The 17,522-nt window shown below is 40.5% G+C and overlaps 1 protein-coding gene across 1 annotated transcript in view; it reads right to left on the bottom strand.

Annotated features, from left to right (window-relative positions):
* Positions 1-16,817, bottom strand: part of LOC138751412 (probable acyl-CoA dehydrogenase 6) — a 43,715-nt gene extending 26,898 nt beyond the window's left edge. Inside the window, exon 1 of the mRNA XM_069913653.1 lies at positions 16,517-16,817. Within this exon, the coding sequence (XP_069769754.1) occupies positions 16,517-16,783 (267 nt within the window). The 5' untranslated portion in view covers positions 16,784-16,817. The remainder of the gene's footprint in view (positions 1-16,516) is intronic.
* Positions 16,818-17,522: the final 705 nt, after the last annotated feature.

Genomic DNA, 17,522 nt, shown 5'->3' with positions numbered 1-17,522 from the left:
CTTATGACTAAGAAGATAAGAATACAAGAAATAGGAGCAGGAGTAGACCATCCATCCATCGTGCCTGCTTCACTATTCAATGTGATCATGGCTAATCTGATATTAGGCTCATCTCCATCTATCTGCCTTTTCCCCATATCCCTTAATTCCCTTACTATGCAGAAATCTGTCCAACCTTGTCTTAAATATATTTAGAAATAGCCTCCACTACTTCAACGGGTAGCAAATTCTGCAAATTCACCATCCTCTGGGAAAAGCAGTTCCTCCTCATCTCTGTCCTACATCTACTTCCCTGAATCTTGAAGTCATACTTCCTTGTTTTAGTCTCCCGCACCAATGGAAACAACTTACCTACCTCTATTTTATCTATGCCTTTCATAATTTTATATGTTTCAGAATCAGAATTTATTGTGAACAAAGTCATGAAATCATCATCGTGCAAACGTTCATATTATAACCATTTTACAACATTAGTTTTTTTAAAAAGTAATGAAAAGTAAGGCATTTGGTTCATTGATTATTCAGGAATCTGAAGGCAGAGGTGAAGAAGTTGTCCTTGTGCCACTGGGTGCTCGTCTTTAGGTTCCTGTACCTTTTTCCCTGATGGTAATAAAGTGAAGAGGGCGTGGCTGGGGTGGTGGACATCTTGAAGGAGAGAGGCTGCTTTTTTTTAAAGACACTGTTTCATGTAGATGTCCTCAATGGAGTGAAGTCTGGCGCCTATTGATGTCATAGGCTGAGTTAAGTCTCTGGAATTTATTCTTGTCCTGAGAGTCGGCATCTCCATACCAGCAGTGATGCAGCCAGCTAGAACGCTCTCTACGGTATACCTGTAGAAGTTTACAAGAGTTTTCGGTGACATACCGAATCTCCTCAAAGGCTTCACAAAATATAGCCGCTGTTGAGCCTTTTTTGTGATTGCATCAACATGGAGGCTCCAGGACAGATCCTCAGAGATGTTGACACTCAGGAATTTGAAGTTCTTGACCCATTCCACTACTGAGCCCTCGATGAGGACTGGGTCGTGTTCCCCTAACTTTCTATTAAAGTCCACAATCATCTCCTTGGTTTTGCTGACATTGAGTGCAAGGTTGTTGTTCCACCATTCAATGAGCTGATCTATTTCCCTCCTGTATGCTTCCACATTGCCATTTGTGATTCTGCCAACATAGTCACAGGTGCATAATGAGTAGAGCAGTGGGCTAAACACGCACTCTTGGGATGCGCCTGTGTTGATAATCAGTAAGGAGGATACGTTGTTTCCAATTCGTACTGACTGTGATCTTCTGACAACAAAGTCAAGGATCCAGTTGCAGAGTGGGGTTCAGAGGCCGAGAGTTTGTAGCTTCTTATCCAGGACTGAGGAACTAATAGTATTGAAGGTCGAGCGGTAGTCAATGAAGAGCTGTATATATGAACTGCTATTGTCAAGGTGATCCAGGGTTGAGTGAAGAACAAGATCCCTCTCATTCTTCTAAATTCACAACACAGTCCCAGATGACACAATCTCTCCTCAAAGGCTAGCTTGTTCATCTCTGGAATCAAACTGGTGAACTGCCTCTGCACTGCCACCAAAAGAGTACATCCGCACGCAGTACTTCAGGTACGGTCTCACCAGTACTTTCTACATTTGCAACATAACCTTCCAGCTCTTAAATTCAATTTCTTTAACAATGAAGGCCAACATTCCAGTTGCCTTCTTGATAGCCTGCTACACCTGCAAACCAACCTTTTTGTGATTCATGTACAAGCACCACCAAGTCCTTCAGCATGCTGCAATTGCTTGCCATTTAAATAATACTCTGATCTTCTATTCTTCATTCCAAATTGGATAACCTCACATTTTCCAACATTATACTCCTTCTGCCAGACCTTTTCCACTCACTTAACCTATCTATATCTCTCTGCAGACCAGCCATATTCTCCATACAATTTGTTTTTCTACTCAGAGTAATCAGCAAACTTGGATGAATTACTCTCGTCTCCTCTTCCAGATCGTTTATGTATACTGTGAACAGCTGTGCGACCAGCACTCCCTCTTGCAGTACACCACCCACCACTAAATGCCAACCAGAAAAACACCCCTGCACCCCAACACTCCGTTTTCTCTTGGTTAACCAATCCTCTATCCATGCTAATACATCAGCCCCAATTCCATGCATCCTTATCTTCTGTACAAGTCTTTTATACTGCACCTTATTGAACGTCTTCCAGAAATCCAATAAACAACATCCACCTGCTCCCCTCCATTTGCCACGCTCATTATATCCTCAAAAACACTTCAGTAAATTTGTCAAAAATAATCTGCCTTTGCTGAGTCCAGGCTGCATCTGCCTGATGGATCCATTTTGCACCGGATGCCTCAATATTTCTTCTTTAATGATAGCTTCAAGCATTTTCCCAACTATAGATGTTAAACTAACTGGCCTATAGTTAGTTCCCTGCCTTTTGAATCCTTTTTTAAAATAGTGGCGTAATATTCACCATCTTCCAATCCACTGGGACCGTCCAGAGAATTTTGTTAAATTATCACCAAAGCCTTGACTATAACCTGCCATTTCTTTCAGTACCCTGGGATGCATTCCATCAAAACTAGGGGATATATCTATCTTTGGGCCCTCAAATGTTTGGAGTACTACCTCGTTAGCTATGACATTCAGGCCCTCACTTCCCATCACATCTATAACATATGTCTTTGGGATGGTCGACGTGTCCTGCACCTTGAATATCGACACAAAATAGTCATTCAAAGCCTCAGCTATTTCCTCATTATCCAATATCAATTCTCCCTTCTCATCTTCCAATCTTCACTTTGGCCACCTATTGCACTTTATATAATGATAGAAAACTTTACTAAGACAAGGAGCAGTAAAGAACAGTGAGCCTATTAAAAACATCACTCCACTAATTCACCGTGAATGTTCTCAACATTCCATATTCCCCTGCACCAAAATCATTCTCCATTAAAAATGGTATTCAATCTCTTTCCTTATCCTTTTTAAAGATGGCATATTCTTCCAATAATGTATACTGGCACATTTTCTCCCCATTTTTCAGTTATTTCTGTCCTCCTTAATTAATGCTGGCACTTCCAACAATTACATAGGTACACTTTTGTTTCACATCACCTTGTGTGAAGAGTACAATAATGTTTTAATTTGTTTTTATTTAAATATAATTAACTTTTAGCTAGTTATCATCCAAGAGGTTTGAGATGCTGATATCTGACATTATACAACACTAATATTACCTAATGTTCATAATGATAAGATACATAACATCGCAGAGAAAGAAAGAAAATTTAGTACTGGAAATTGCATGAACAATGGGAAGTTAGCAAGCAGTTTTTTTTCTGAAATATTTCTCGTAGCTGATATTCATCTACTAAAGTCCACATTTACAAACTACCAGTTTAAATATGCACGTACCTTAACATAATTGCAATAAAAATCATGCCTGTTTATATATTCTTTCAATATCTGAACATAACTCCAATTGAATTCTAAATTAATCTGAATTTCTGCACTTATCAGCATTTTACAAATAGTTCAAAATCAAGTTTATATTGGTGAGAAGTATTCTGTGATCATGAAAATCATCCCAAATATTTAGATACATTTATTGTGATTATTTATTGTTCATTATACGTGTGTAATGTGTTTTTTTTTGTGCATGCTCCATGGTTTGGAAAGATGCTGTTTCATCAGGTTGTATTTGTTCAATTAGATGATAATAAACTTCGACTATTAGTAAAGTGCTAATAAGTGCAGAAGTTCATATTAATTCAGAGTAGTGAGGATTCTTAGATTGTGGGGATATTGGCTTCAAAAACATAGTACTACAACCAGTAGCCTCGACAATTCTTATTTCATGTTATAGAAAGTTGTGGAATTAAGAATCATTTACTGTTTGAATTGCAAAAATATAACCCTACTATCTGTATACATTATTTATAAAAGTATATTCTCCATTTTGAAATACTGCACAAATTCACAAAGCATGTTAGGATAACAAACTGATATAAGTTTCAAGCCAGGGATAGTGGAGTGATTAGCTGGCTATTCATACTGTAATAGATAGACACAAGACATATGGACAAGAATATCAGACCCAAGAATGTTAACTATTATCCTACCTCAAGGACTGGAAATATAGCAATACTGTAAAGGGATGACTAGCATAGAGGTTTCAAAGTTGAGGTTTGGTTAAAAGACAAAAACCTTGACCTGGTCATTGTGCAGGGTATCAAGAACTTCAGGGGTTGGTAAAGTAGTCACCTATCCATTGGCAATAAACATGAATGGCAACATCACTCTCTGTCAAGTATCCACTGTTGCCTTTGATTCAAGTGTATAAAAATCAACACATTCTGATAATTTGGGAGAATTTCCCTTGCTTGAGCACACAGATATAGCATGTCTTTATTCAGTTTGTATCTCTTGCCTCCAACTGATTAAGCCACTATTATGTTGTTTTAATGATACACTAATCCATTTCTATCTTATCTGACAGATCTTGTTATTGTAGAATAATTAATTCACTGATACCTCATGGTCGAGACTGGTCCATTAAGCATAATGGTCATTTAAACCCTTCCATTTTTTGTGCAATCAAAATAGCATTCTAAACCTTCTAATTTCATCTTAAATGCAAGTTTTTTTTTAAAAAATGGAGGCTATTTTCATTCCATTTGTACAATTAAATGTGCAAATTTAACTTAAGTGTTAGAATTAAATATTATTATTAATTAGAATTCACAGGCAGTGTGGAACAAGCTGGCAGTGAGGTGGTGGATGCAGGTTTGATTTTGACATTTAAAGGTAAAGATTCCATTATTGTCACGTAATTCTACACTTAGAATATAACATACATGAAACTCTTTTGTCTACTGTAAGACAGACAGAGAGTCGCCACTTTGTCCAGAAACCTACAGTACCTGGTGTTCCTAGAGAGATTCCCCTCCAAGTACTGATCAGTCCTGAGTCTGCTTAGCTTCCAAGATCAGACGACTTCAGGCTACAAGAGACTGGATTGTACATGGATGGAAAGGTATGGAGGGCTATGGTCTGAGTTAAGGTTAATGGTAACTAGGCAGACATTGAAATCAACTATCTTCAGTCATAAATGGCACTCCTTTCCAGAAATGTTAACTGCCCGAGAAGCTGATGAGCCATCCAAGTAATTGCTGCAGACCTTCTGATGATGGCACTCCCAATGTTGTTAGGATGTTCCATGATTTAGACCCAGGAAAGTGTACAACTTGGAGGGCAAACTGCAGATAGTGATGTTCCCATGGCTCTCCGACTCTTCCCAGTCATGATCAGAGGCTTTTAGAATAGAATAAGCATCTATCTATACTGCATTTTCTGAATTGTGTTGGCAGTAGAGGGACTGCTTGTTTGAGGTATTCCAACAAAACATAAAGTGACTATCTCAGCCATATCATAAAACCAGTTCTCTGTAGGATTAATTTACTCCATGAAAACAACGAAACACTGTATCCCTGAATTAGATACACTTTGACCCAATATGTTCCAGCACAACACTGACAATCCAGAGATCTCCAGTTAATCAAAAGCAGAATAAATCCAATCTGTCCAATTACCAATGCATCTGTTTACTTCAAATCAATGAGTCAAGGTGTAATCAGTAGGATCTTCAAATGGCACTTATTCACAAACAATCTGTTAAACAAGGAACAGCCCCATTGACCATGTGTCTGTGTCAAACGTGATGCCTAAATTGAACTAAAACTGCTGCTTGCACATGAAGTGTAATCCCTCTAATCCCTGCATATTCATGTCTGTTTGCTGACTAAGCAAGAACACTTCTGTAGCATATTATGCAATGAAACAGACTCGTTAATTATTTATTTTAATTTCTCTCTGGGAGGTTTCTCTTGCTGAGTCTCACCCTTCATGTTTAGATGGGACCCCAGTCCCAGATTCCTTGACCGTGAATTTAGTGGATTTAAAAAAAAATCCATTTAGAGGAACCTACAGATTGAAAAGACAAGAACAATGCTGACCAAATCATGGCTGACTTAAAGTTCCTGACATGGACAGAAATAAAGATGAAATAGTGAAACTTTTGGAATGTAAGGGTTCAATCAGGCAGACGCAGCATGGTTTTAGAAAGGGAAGATCTTGTTTGACAAACTTGTTAGAATTCTTTGAGGATATAATGGGTGCGGTGGATAGAGGGGAACAGGTTGATGTTGTATATTTGGATTTCCAAAAAGCGTTTGATAAGGTGCCGCACAAGAGACTATCAGTAAGTTACAGGAAAGTGGAGTCTGGGGAAGTATATTGGCCTGGATTGAAAATTGGTTGTCTGACAGGAGGCAGAGAGTAGGGATAAGTGGGAGTTTTTCAGGTTGGCAGAGAGTGGTAAGTGGGGTGCTGCAGGGGTCAGTGTTAGGCCCACAACTGTTCATCATTTACATTGATGACTTGGAGGAGGGGACAAAATGTGGTGTAGCCAAGTTTGCGGATGACACCAAATTGAGTGGAAGAGCAAATTGTAATGAGGATGTGGAGAGTCTGCAGAGGGATATAGTTAAGCTGGATGAGTGGGCAAAGGTCTGGCAGATGGAGTACAATGTTAGTAATTGTGAGGTTATCCACTTTGGCAAGAAAAATAAAGGAACTGAATATTATTTCAAGGGTGAAAAACTACTGCATGCTGCTGTGCAGAGGGACTTGGGAGTGCTTGTGCATGAATCGCAAAAAGTTAGGTTGCAGGTGCAGCAGGTTATTAAGAAGGCAAATGGAATGTTGGCCTTCATCGCGAGAGGAATTGAATTCAGGAGTAGGGAGGTAATGTTGCAACTGTATAAGGTACTGGTGAGACCGCACCTGGAGTACTGTGTCCAGTTCTGGTCTCCATATTTGAGGAAGGATATACTGGCTTTGGAGACGGTCCAGAGGAGGTTTACTAGGTTGATCCCTGAGATGAAGGGGTTGACTTATGATGAAAGATTAAATCATCTAGGATTGTATTCGCTCAAGTTCAGAAGAATGAGAGGAGATCTTATAGAAACATATAGGATTATGAAGGGAATGGATAGGATAGATGTAGGAAGGTTTTTTAAGCTGGCCGGGGAAACTAAAACGAGATGACAGTCTCAAGATTCGGGGGGAGTAGATTTAGGACAGAGATGAGGAAAAATAGTTTTTCCCAGAGAGTAGTGAATGTTTGGAATTCTTTAACTAGGGAAGTGGTTGAGGCTGCCTCAAACATATTTAAAATTCGGTTAGATAAATTTTTACATGATAGAGGAATTAGGGTATATGGGGAGAAGGCAGGTAGGTGGAGCTAGGTCATCAATTAGATCAGCCATGATCGTATTGAATGTCGGAGCAGGCTCGATGGGCCATTTTTGGCCTACTCCTGTTCCTATTTTCTATGTTCCTATGTAAATTAGTATGGTTAGAATTATCATCATCCGTGTGCAAATAAATTGAGTTTCGTCAGCCAGCATTGATGGAGTATTATGACCTGTTAATTTTTTTAGTGAACTCTAATGGAAGCGCTACAGTATATGCACTAACTCCACTATTTAAATGTTGCGTCAATTATTTTCCATTTATGTACAAATTAAAAAGCAAACAGCATAAACTGTTTTTTGTTCATATCATTGTCAATAATGGCAGATAATTATAGACTTCTTCACCTCGCGTCATGAGAAAACTTAATTGCTATAACAAAGGGTGAATAATCATGGACATCATCGTAGATTTGTAAGTGGGAGATCATGCAGGACTAACTTGTTTATATTATTTTTATTACCAAACATATGGTGAACATGAACGTAGTGGATATATTTGGATTTTCATAGTGATTCATAAAGCTCCATGCACATGACGAGTATGACGATATTGTTCAAAAAAGTACTGATTTTAAAAAAAGAGTACAAGTAAAGAGATGTTCTCACATGCTGGTAACATGCTAGAGTTACTTCTGCATGTTTTTCTTTCTTGTTATTGACAATTATTGATTAAAAATTACTGGCAATAACAAACTTGGAAATGGTAAAATGAACAAAAAAAATAGAAGACTTGTCATGCTATAATGTAGCCTTATTGTATGGTGGAGAAGGCACATGGAGAATTAGATTGTAACAAAAAGTACATGGTCATTTTCCATTGAAAGTGTGTACACAGGAAGATGGAAAATATGACAAGTTTACTCTGATTTACATTGATATCAAACCTCAATCAAAAAATGTTTAAAAGGCAGCTTCTTAATTATGATAACCAACTCTATCTTTTTCCTGGTAATTTTACACTTGTCAAGCAATTTTTCATTTCAGGAATAATGAGATTCTAATAAATCAATTACTAAAAATCACTGGCATCCCCTGGTTATGGTCAACTGGGTTACTGAAATTTGCCCTTAGAATTCACAAATCATAAATTTGAAATAAGGAATAAAATTTGCTCACCCTGAATGTGTGTGGGGAAAAATATAAATAAATTAGTACAAAATGTATTTTTTTTTCCAATGTGTTACTTGAAGCACATGCGTAGCTTCACATTATGGAAAAATCACAATAAAGCCTATTTTCCAGGAAAACAACCACCCCATAACTCACCCTGCATAATGGACATTTTCTTCGCAAGAACTGAGCTAAAACCAGATATTTTAGCACGAAAGGTTAAAATAGGACAGATATTTGATAGGACAAATTATATTTTAGCAGTTCGTTGGCAGTTAGTGACAGATAAAAAATGACTACTATCTCAGCAACATAAGTACAGTAATGAATAACATAACAATTGCTATGAAGGCAATTTCTAATTGTTTGTAGACAAAGAATTCCAATTCTTTATGCAATGTGGGATATCCACATTTCCAATGTGGATTAATGAGGTAAATTACTGATTAAAGATTGATTAATCATCTCGTATCATCTAAAAAATTCTAAATGTAATTGCAATCTTTCATGTTGATGTCAGGTGAAAGACAAACCCTTTCTCCTCTGTGAAGCTGCATGAAATGTTCTAAAATATTTCATAGCAATAAATTTAAATTAATTTCAACAGACCCAAAAACGCACATCAACTAAAGAGGACTTCCAGCCAATACACACAACAAAGGGGAATTACAGACACGAGAAGGAGAAATGACGAATAACACAAAATGCTTAATTAACCAACTGAAATGTACTGATTTATTTCACTAAGCAATCACAATAGAATGTGGTATTAGATAATGACCTTTAAGCTGCACACATTTTTTATAGAATTTAAAAGGCAAACTCGTACATTTTAATTTATTTTTGATCAAAACCATTAATTCACCACCATTAAAGCAACAAACGTTTATTTTAGACAAATTCATCAAAGCTTCATTCATTTTCTTCTTGAACCAGTGGCTTGTCATCAAAACTGATGAATTTGCTTGACTTGTCTTTCCTGAAATATAAGTAGTCCACAATTTCCTTCTTCACCTTGTGTACCTTTATTGTCAGATGACAATGTTGTTTCCTGGGGCTGGATTGATGGACATCAAATATATAAAACTATTCCTCAGAAGTGATAGATTTCAAAATGCAGATGCTCATCTGTAGATGCATTCACTGTGGAATACAGATTGAAAACTAAAATCTGCATTGTAATAAAAACAAAACAGGTCTCACGGCATCCATAAAGATATGTAACTGACGTTTTGGGCCTGAGTCCTCATTCAGAAAGCCCACATCCCTTGAAGAGATTTCGCAGTTAAACAACTGAATGGAGAGTATACCTTGAAGCGATTTTCAGTGGAGCTGCTGAATGGAGCCATCCCTTGAAGAGAGCTATTTACTCATACCTTGAAGAAAGACTCAAGCCTGAAACGTCAGTTATATATCTTTACCTCTGATGTATGCTGTGAGACCTACTGAGTTTATCCAGCATTACTGTGTTTTTACTGGAATATGGGTGGAATTGTTTTTCTATATCCTTTAAATTAATTCTACTGCAATATAGGCAGAGAAAAAGATAGTGTTGGGCGGTGATGGAGCATGACCTGACACTAGTCTACACCATGAATGTACCAGACTAATCCCTCTTAATTCATGGAATCAAGGTTTGTTTTTACACTGTCAAATCAAGGGCATGGATAGTAGTTGATGCAAACCACTGAATTTCTTTTGGAGATGTCATGTGGGGAAGATTGTACTTCTAGATGTTCAGAATCCTTCAATGTCAGGGTCAGAAAAAAAATTGAAATTTTGGCAAGATGTAAATGGAAAATTATAGGGAAACCTAATTTAATTGGGCACTCTCAAAAGCCAAGTCAAAAGTTTAAGGTGAAAGGAAAGGACTTTTAAAGGGGATCTGAAGGAAAAGATTTGTTTTCTTTTGTTTGTATTGACAGTAGTTGATATCTGGAAATCATTACCAGAGCATGTGGAGAAATCAGATACTTTCACTTTGCCTAAAATCCATTTATATAGATACACGAACAGGCAAGGCATAGAGAATACCGCTTTAATGGTTTCTTTGAGTGGTTGGTTATGGAGCATATCAACTCGTCTCAGGATGGACCTAGATCCATTTCAATTTGCCTATCATCACAACAGGTCAATGGCAGATATAACCATATAAAGCACAGAACAGGCCAGTTTGCCTCTACTAGTCCATGCCAAAACAAATCTCCACCCTCCTAATCCCACTGACCAGCACCTGGTCCATACCCCTCCAATCCTATCCCCTCCATGTAAATCTTTACCCAATATACATAAACCCAATCATCCGGGAAGACCCATTGTGTCCACTTGTTCTTGCCCCACTGAACAAATTTTGTCTTTCCCCTGGAGGGTAGTATCCATGATACTTCACATGCCCTCCATTCCCTGAAATGGATTGCCTCATTTTTACTATGGACATCCAATCCCTTTACACTTCCATCCCACATACAAAGCACTTGTTTTTTTTTCTTGACAAGAGACTCCAACCAGTCATCCTCCACCATTACCTTCCTCCACCTGGCAGAACTTATTCTCACTATTAATAACTTCTCCTTTCACTCATCTCTCTTCCTTCAACTCAAAGGAGTAGCCATAGGTACCCATATAACCATATATAGCACAGAACAGGCCAGTTTGGCCCTACTAGTCCATGCCGGAACAAATCCCCACCCTCCTAGTCCCACTGACCAGCTCCTGGTCCATACCCCTCCAATCCTCTCCCCTCCAATCCTCTCCCCTCCAATCCTCTCCCCTCCATGTAATTATCCAGTCTTTCCTTAAACGTAAATAACATCCCTGCTTCAACCACCTCTGCTGGAAGCTTATTTCACATCCCAACCACCCTTTCCGTGAAGAAATTTCCCCTCATGTTCCCCTTATAATTTTCCCCCTGGAATCTCAAACTATGGCCTCTGGTTTGAATATCTCCCGCTCTTAATTGAAAAAGCCTATCCACGTTGACTCTCTCTGTCCCTTTTAAAATCTTGAACACCTCCATCAAATCCCTCCCTCAATCTTCTACGCTCCAGAGAAAAAAGCCCCAGGCTGCTCAACCTTTCTCTGTAACTCAAACCCTGACATCCTGTCAACATTCTCGTGAACTTTCTCTGCACTCTCTCTATTTTGTTTATATCCTTCCTATAATTCGGTGACCAAAACTGCACACAGTATTCCAAACTTGACCTCACCAATGCTTTGTACAATTTAATCATAACATCCCAACTCTTCAATTCAATACTCCGATTTATGAAGGACAACATTCCAAATGCCTTCTTCACCACTCTATCTACCTGAGTATCAGGTATGCTACCTGAGAGTACGCTACCTCTCTTCATCCAGGGCGATGCTATTGCTGTTTCACACAACTTTATTCAAACAGTTGCCACAAGCACTCTGCTGGTTGAACATCTGCTCCCATCTTCACCAAAGGTTTACATGTTACTTCAAAGAACATTTATTTTTAAAAATTTAAACTTGCTTATTTTTTAACTTATTATTATATTCTTATCTATTTTATTTTTAAAAGTTATTTTTCTTGATGTTTTTTTCCTATTTGCTTGAGGCTGCTGGTTGCTTGAATTCAGGGTAGTACAGATAATACTGTAATTACTCACTCAGATGAGGTACAGTATATTTGGACAAGAACTGGCTACCTCTCTTAGCATCAAACATTTCCACCATCAGTTGGAAGGCCATCCCTTCACTATTTTTGTGGACCACCAACCGTTCATTTATACCTCTTGCATGACCACAGAGGTATAAATAAGTGGTGCTAAATCCACCACTTGGATTTCATCCTACAATTCTCCAGTAACATGAGGCACATCCAAGGAAAAGCAAATCCTGTTGGTGATGCTCTATCAAAACTGTTCTTTACACAACTACAACGATGGATTTTAATGCAATGGCACATACACAACACACTGATCCCAAGATCCTCCAGTACCACCAAAATGATACAGCTTTCAAACTCAAAGACTTTCACACGTGCAACATGAGAGACAATTGTGTGTGACACATTCACTGGCAAGCTAAGATCCTTTGTGCCTCTAGCGATGCATCAAGAAATCTTTAGTGTGCTCCACAACCTCTCCCATCTGGACAACAAAGTGATGATCAAGCTGGCTACCTAGAATGTTCAGCAGTGGAAATTGTCTATAGTACCACCCTGACACTTCCCAGGGAATTTCACAAATTGGTTCCTATGGCCAAACCACAATATTCTGGCAATTATGTCAACCAACTATGGAAAACAATGCAATTACTCAGGCCAACGCTGAGGTGGCAAACAGATACAACAGTCTATGTGTGAGCTGATTTACAACACTACACGTCTTGGTACAACACAACACTTTTCGCCAATCTCTTCAGCAAGCATACGATGGCCCATACCAAGACATCCAATGCCAACCCAAAAGTTTCATAATTCATAGGAACAGAAAGAATGATAGCATATGCATCAACTGATTAAAGCCAGCATACGTCGAGAACCAGCTATGTCACCCACAGAACCAGCAAAGCCACAAGTACCCAGCTCTTCCTGTCGATGACCGCCCACACTTCAGTACCAAACAAGGACAGGCCAAACAGTCAATCCATCAGACCGATATGTGGCAGAACAAAGCCGGACAGTCGCCACCTCGCATGACTTTGAGGCTGAGGGGGTGATGTCACGGCCTCAAGCCTATGTGCGTTTTGCGTAAAGCCCGTCATCATTGATGACTCACCAAAGACCACACTTTGAGGTCCAAAAATGCCTGCACAAATCAGCCAAACAAGGTCAAGTGCAAAATGCAGCCAATGGCCAACACATGTTTTGATTAGTTAATTTGAACTGGAAAAGAGGCTCCCCTAATAAACTAATGGTACAACATGTCTTGCTCATCTTAACATCGTTCGTTCTTTGTTACGTTGCAGAATTCAGTAACTCTTACATCTACTTCAATGTTCTCAATCTTCTTGATTATCATTAAGTGTAAACAAGTCAAAGTCATATTAAAATAATTTTGCCATACCACATTTCCTGTGCTTTCTCTGCTCACAATTTCAATCTGGACTACATTATGTCGAAATGCCTGTGTGCATATGTTGTCATCACTGTGTACTGGGGGAACCATTTTAGTTCTGTATTAAACAATGAATGAAGCATCACGTCTCTACATGCAGTGCTTTCTGAATATCAAGTGCATGACAGACTGGCGACGAGGATGAAAACAAACTCCCTCTATGTTCCAACATTGAACTGAAGATTTAAAAGGGCAACACAATATTTTCACCACAATGGGCCCCACAGATTCAAGCACAAGGAACAAAGAAAATGAAATTCAAAATGGCGGAGGCAGAGTTTGGCAGTTCTTGGATTCATAAGAAAATTGGTGTGACTATGTGGAACGATTTGATCATCACTGTGTAGCCAATAATATTATTGACACTGCGCCTATTCACCGAAAGAAATCACTATTTTTAAGCTGAATGGGCAGTAAGACTTTTCAGCTGTTAAAAAAAAATCTCATAGCTCTGGATCTAAAACTTATGCAGAGTTGTGTACTATAATAGGGGAACATCCAAGTCCCAAACCACTTGTTCTAGCAGAAAGGCAAAGATTTAATAATAGAAAACAGGCAAATCTGTAAGCAAATATTTGGCAGAATTACATAAAATGTCACACCACTGTGAATTTGGTCAATTCTTAAACGATGGATTAAGAGACCACAGTGCCAGACAGAAATTACTAAGTCAAAAAACATAACTCTTAATTCTGCATATGAGACTACTTTGGGTTCCGTGAAAACTGATAACAACGTGGACATCTACCAAGGCAATCCTCTATTGGTGGTCAAATTTTCCTGCCAAAACTGCTTCCACTCCAGAAAAAGAAACCACAGGCTTGATAACTATTATTTCAGATGGTCTAAGTGCCATTTATGAGAGAAAGAAGGGCACATCAAAGTCAATTGCCTGAGAAACAAAGATAAAAAGGATAAAAAGGGACAGAGATATGAAAAATGCCCCACTGGAGAAGAACGATGGAAGAGAAAGACAAAAGCCCCAGCATCAAAACAAATGACTTGGAAGAAGATAAGGCAGTAAAAAACCAGGTATATTTGCAGAGTTAATGATAGAAAATCATTATACCATGGGACGGTGACCATGGAGGTGGACCAGTGAGGGGGCTCTGCGGTGGGCTGCTGGTGACTCGAGGCTAGGAACCCACAGAAGTTGAGGCTGGTGGAGACTGCTGTCGGGAGACTTGCGATGGGCTGCAGACTGCTGGAGACTGGCTCGAATTGGCTGGAGGAGTACCAGGTATCAGAACCAGGATATGAGGAGGTGCTAAGGGAGCCGAAGAGCCCCTGACCATGTCAGAAGTTTGGATCTGGAGCTCAGGTCGCCAATGATTTGGACTGGACTCTGGGTGGCTGTGGAGGCTGCAGAAGCACTAGAGGTGAATCTTCGGACTCTCGGTGACTCTGGGGAGACTATCCTTTGCTTCTCTTTCTCTGACTATAAGAAATGTAAGAGGCGCCAAGGCAATTTCTGCCGGTGGCAAATCTGTCACCTTGCAGAAGGCAAAAGAGAATTTCACTTAATAGTATACTGTTTTATCACTATGACAATAAATTGAATCCTAAAATCTATGTCAAGGTGAAAATCAACAATAAGCCTCTTTGAATAGAACTGGACAAAGAACCAGAAGTTTCTCTGATTCCATTAAATCTAAAACAACGACTCCTGCCTCACCTCACCATTAAACAGGCTGACACTTTGTTAAAAACAGTCACGGGGAGAAAGTCAAGGTATTTGGAAAATGCAATATAATGACGTTGTCACTCATATATACTGCGTACTGGGGGAACCATTTTAGTTCCGTATTGAAGAATGAATGAAGTGTGATGTGCTTTCTGAACATCAAATACCTGACTAAACTGGAACCAGATTTCTAACTTTAACAGAACCTCTCATTTTTACTTTAATAATATTGTTTAAACTACCTCAAAATTACAAAAGTGCTTCAAGTTCTCATTAGCTCCAAGTCTATTTCTCAATGATCATTTGCACCACCTAACGCTACCTTAAAATATCCAAAATTCCCCAGTTATTCTCATACCAATGACCCACACTCATTCCCGACATTGGTTTGTTTTTGTTCTCTCACTGGGCCGAAATTAAAATGCGCACTTATTTTCAAATTTCTCAGTATGACTACATTGCCACCTCATTTTCATCATGGCAAAAATGAAGACCTCTCGGTCCAGTTTTTAGGAATCCGGGTACTAAACCCTTCTATTTCTCTCATTCACGAGGGAAAGAGAAAACCCAAAGGGAGGGGGTGAATGGAAATTGAAAAAGTCAATATGGATGCCTTCTGTTTGGAGACTGCCAAGACGCAATACAAAGTCTTGTGCCTTCAATTTGTGGGTGGTCTCAGCTGGGCTGGACACATGGCCATAGACATGTAAGTATGTCAATTGGGTGAGGAGTTGATGCTGTTGGCTACTGAGAGGTCCTTATTGTTTGTGAGCAACTTCTGCAGCCACATGGCACCAATATCACCCTCCAATTTCTGTTAATCCCCTCATCCCTCTGTCATCCTTCCTCCAACTCCCCACCCCTTTCCTTCCCTTCTCTAAGCTCTATCTTAGCCCTCAAACTCCTCAGCTTCCTTCTGTTCTTCACCCTCCCAGCTGCATCCACCTGTTACCTCTCAACCATCGGCCTGCACCTCTCTCCAACCCCCCCCCCACCCCCCCAACCATCGGCCTGCACCTCTCTCCCCCCCCCCCCACCCCCCCAACCATCGGCCTGCACCTCTCCCCCCCCCCACCATACCCCCCCAACCATCGTCCTGCACCTCTTCCCCCCCCCCCCCGTCAAATCAACCGGGCATGTCTGGTTTTCGGCCCTCCTGAGGCTGTCTTTTACTTTCCACGAATGCTGCGTGGCCTGAGATGGTCCAGCACCTCGTTGTGCTGCGGGGTTTCATTGCTGGCTGCCCCCAGGCGCACTGGTTGACCAGCCGTCAGGAGGCGGGTCGCGTTGACCCGAGCCTTGCGTTACCTTCCGGAGCGACTCTCTCAGACTGTAATGCTCCTGAGTGTAGATGATATCCCGGATTGGCGGGGAAGAGGGGACTTGCAGATTCGCTTTCTCGGAATAAAATCTGGACCCAGGACCGAGCCACCAAGATGCTGCCAACCGACTCCCCACCAAGCTCCGTCCGCCGCCGAAAGCCATCACCCCTGACGCTGCGCATGCGTCGTCGCTTCGCTGTCGAAGTGACAGCGAGGCGAGGGCCAATGGGAACTGGGCAATAGAGAGGCCCATTGCAGAAGACAAGAGTGCAAAATGCAGTGGAAGCATGTGCTTAATGGGGTCAATACAAGAATCCACGCTGCTGAAGATCCAACTGCGCTGGGTAGGTCACGTCTCCAGAATGGAGGACCATCGCCTCCCCAAGATCGTGTTCTATGGCGAGCTCTCCACTGTCCACCGAGACAGAGGTGCACCAAAGAAGAGGAACAAGGACTCCCTAAAGAACGCTCTTGGTGCCTGCCACATTGACCACCGCCAGTGGGCTGATCTCGCCTCCAACCGTGCATCTTGGCGCCTCGCAGTTCGGCGGGCAGCAACCTCCTTGGAAGAAGACCGCAGAGCCCACCTCACTGACAAAAGACAAAGGAGGAAAAACCCAACACCCAACCCCAACCCACCAATTTTCCCTTGCAACCGCTGCAACCGTGTCCGCCTGTCCCGCATCGGACTTGTCAGCCACAAACGAGCCTGCAGCTGACGTGGACATTACCCCTCCATAAATCTTCGTCCGCGAAGCCAAGCCAAAGACAAAGAGACAAGAGGGTGGGTTATGGGATCTTGGAAAAGACGCGAATAATAGGATTATTCCAAGATGAGGTGGTCATCGCAAAAGAGGGTCAATGCAAGAGCAGGTGTAAAAGTGTCGATGCATCTGGAACAAACAAGGCCCCCAAATGTACATGGTTTCCAGAAAATACTTTGCTTAAAGGATGGATACCACAGAAGGAAGAGCTCACTCTGGGGATTGAGC

The sequence above is a fragment of the Narcine bancroftii genome, chromosome 1, assembly GCF_036971445.1.
Source record: "Narcine bancroftii isolate sNarBan1 chromosome 1, sNarBan1.hap1, whole genome shotgun sequence".
In the NCBI taxonomy this organism is placed as follows: domain Eukaryota; kingdom Metazoa; phylum Chordata; class Chondrichthyes; order Torpediniformes; family Narcinidae; genus Narcine; species Narcine bancroftii.
Note: the sequence above shows the minus strand (reverse complement) of the source record. Positions and strands in the feature narration are given on the sequence as shown.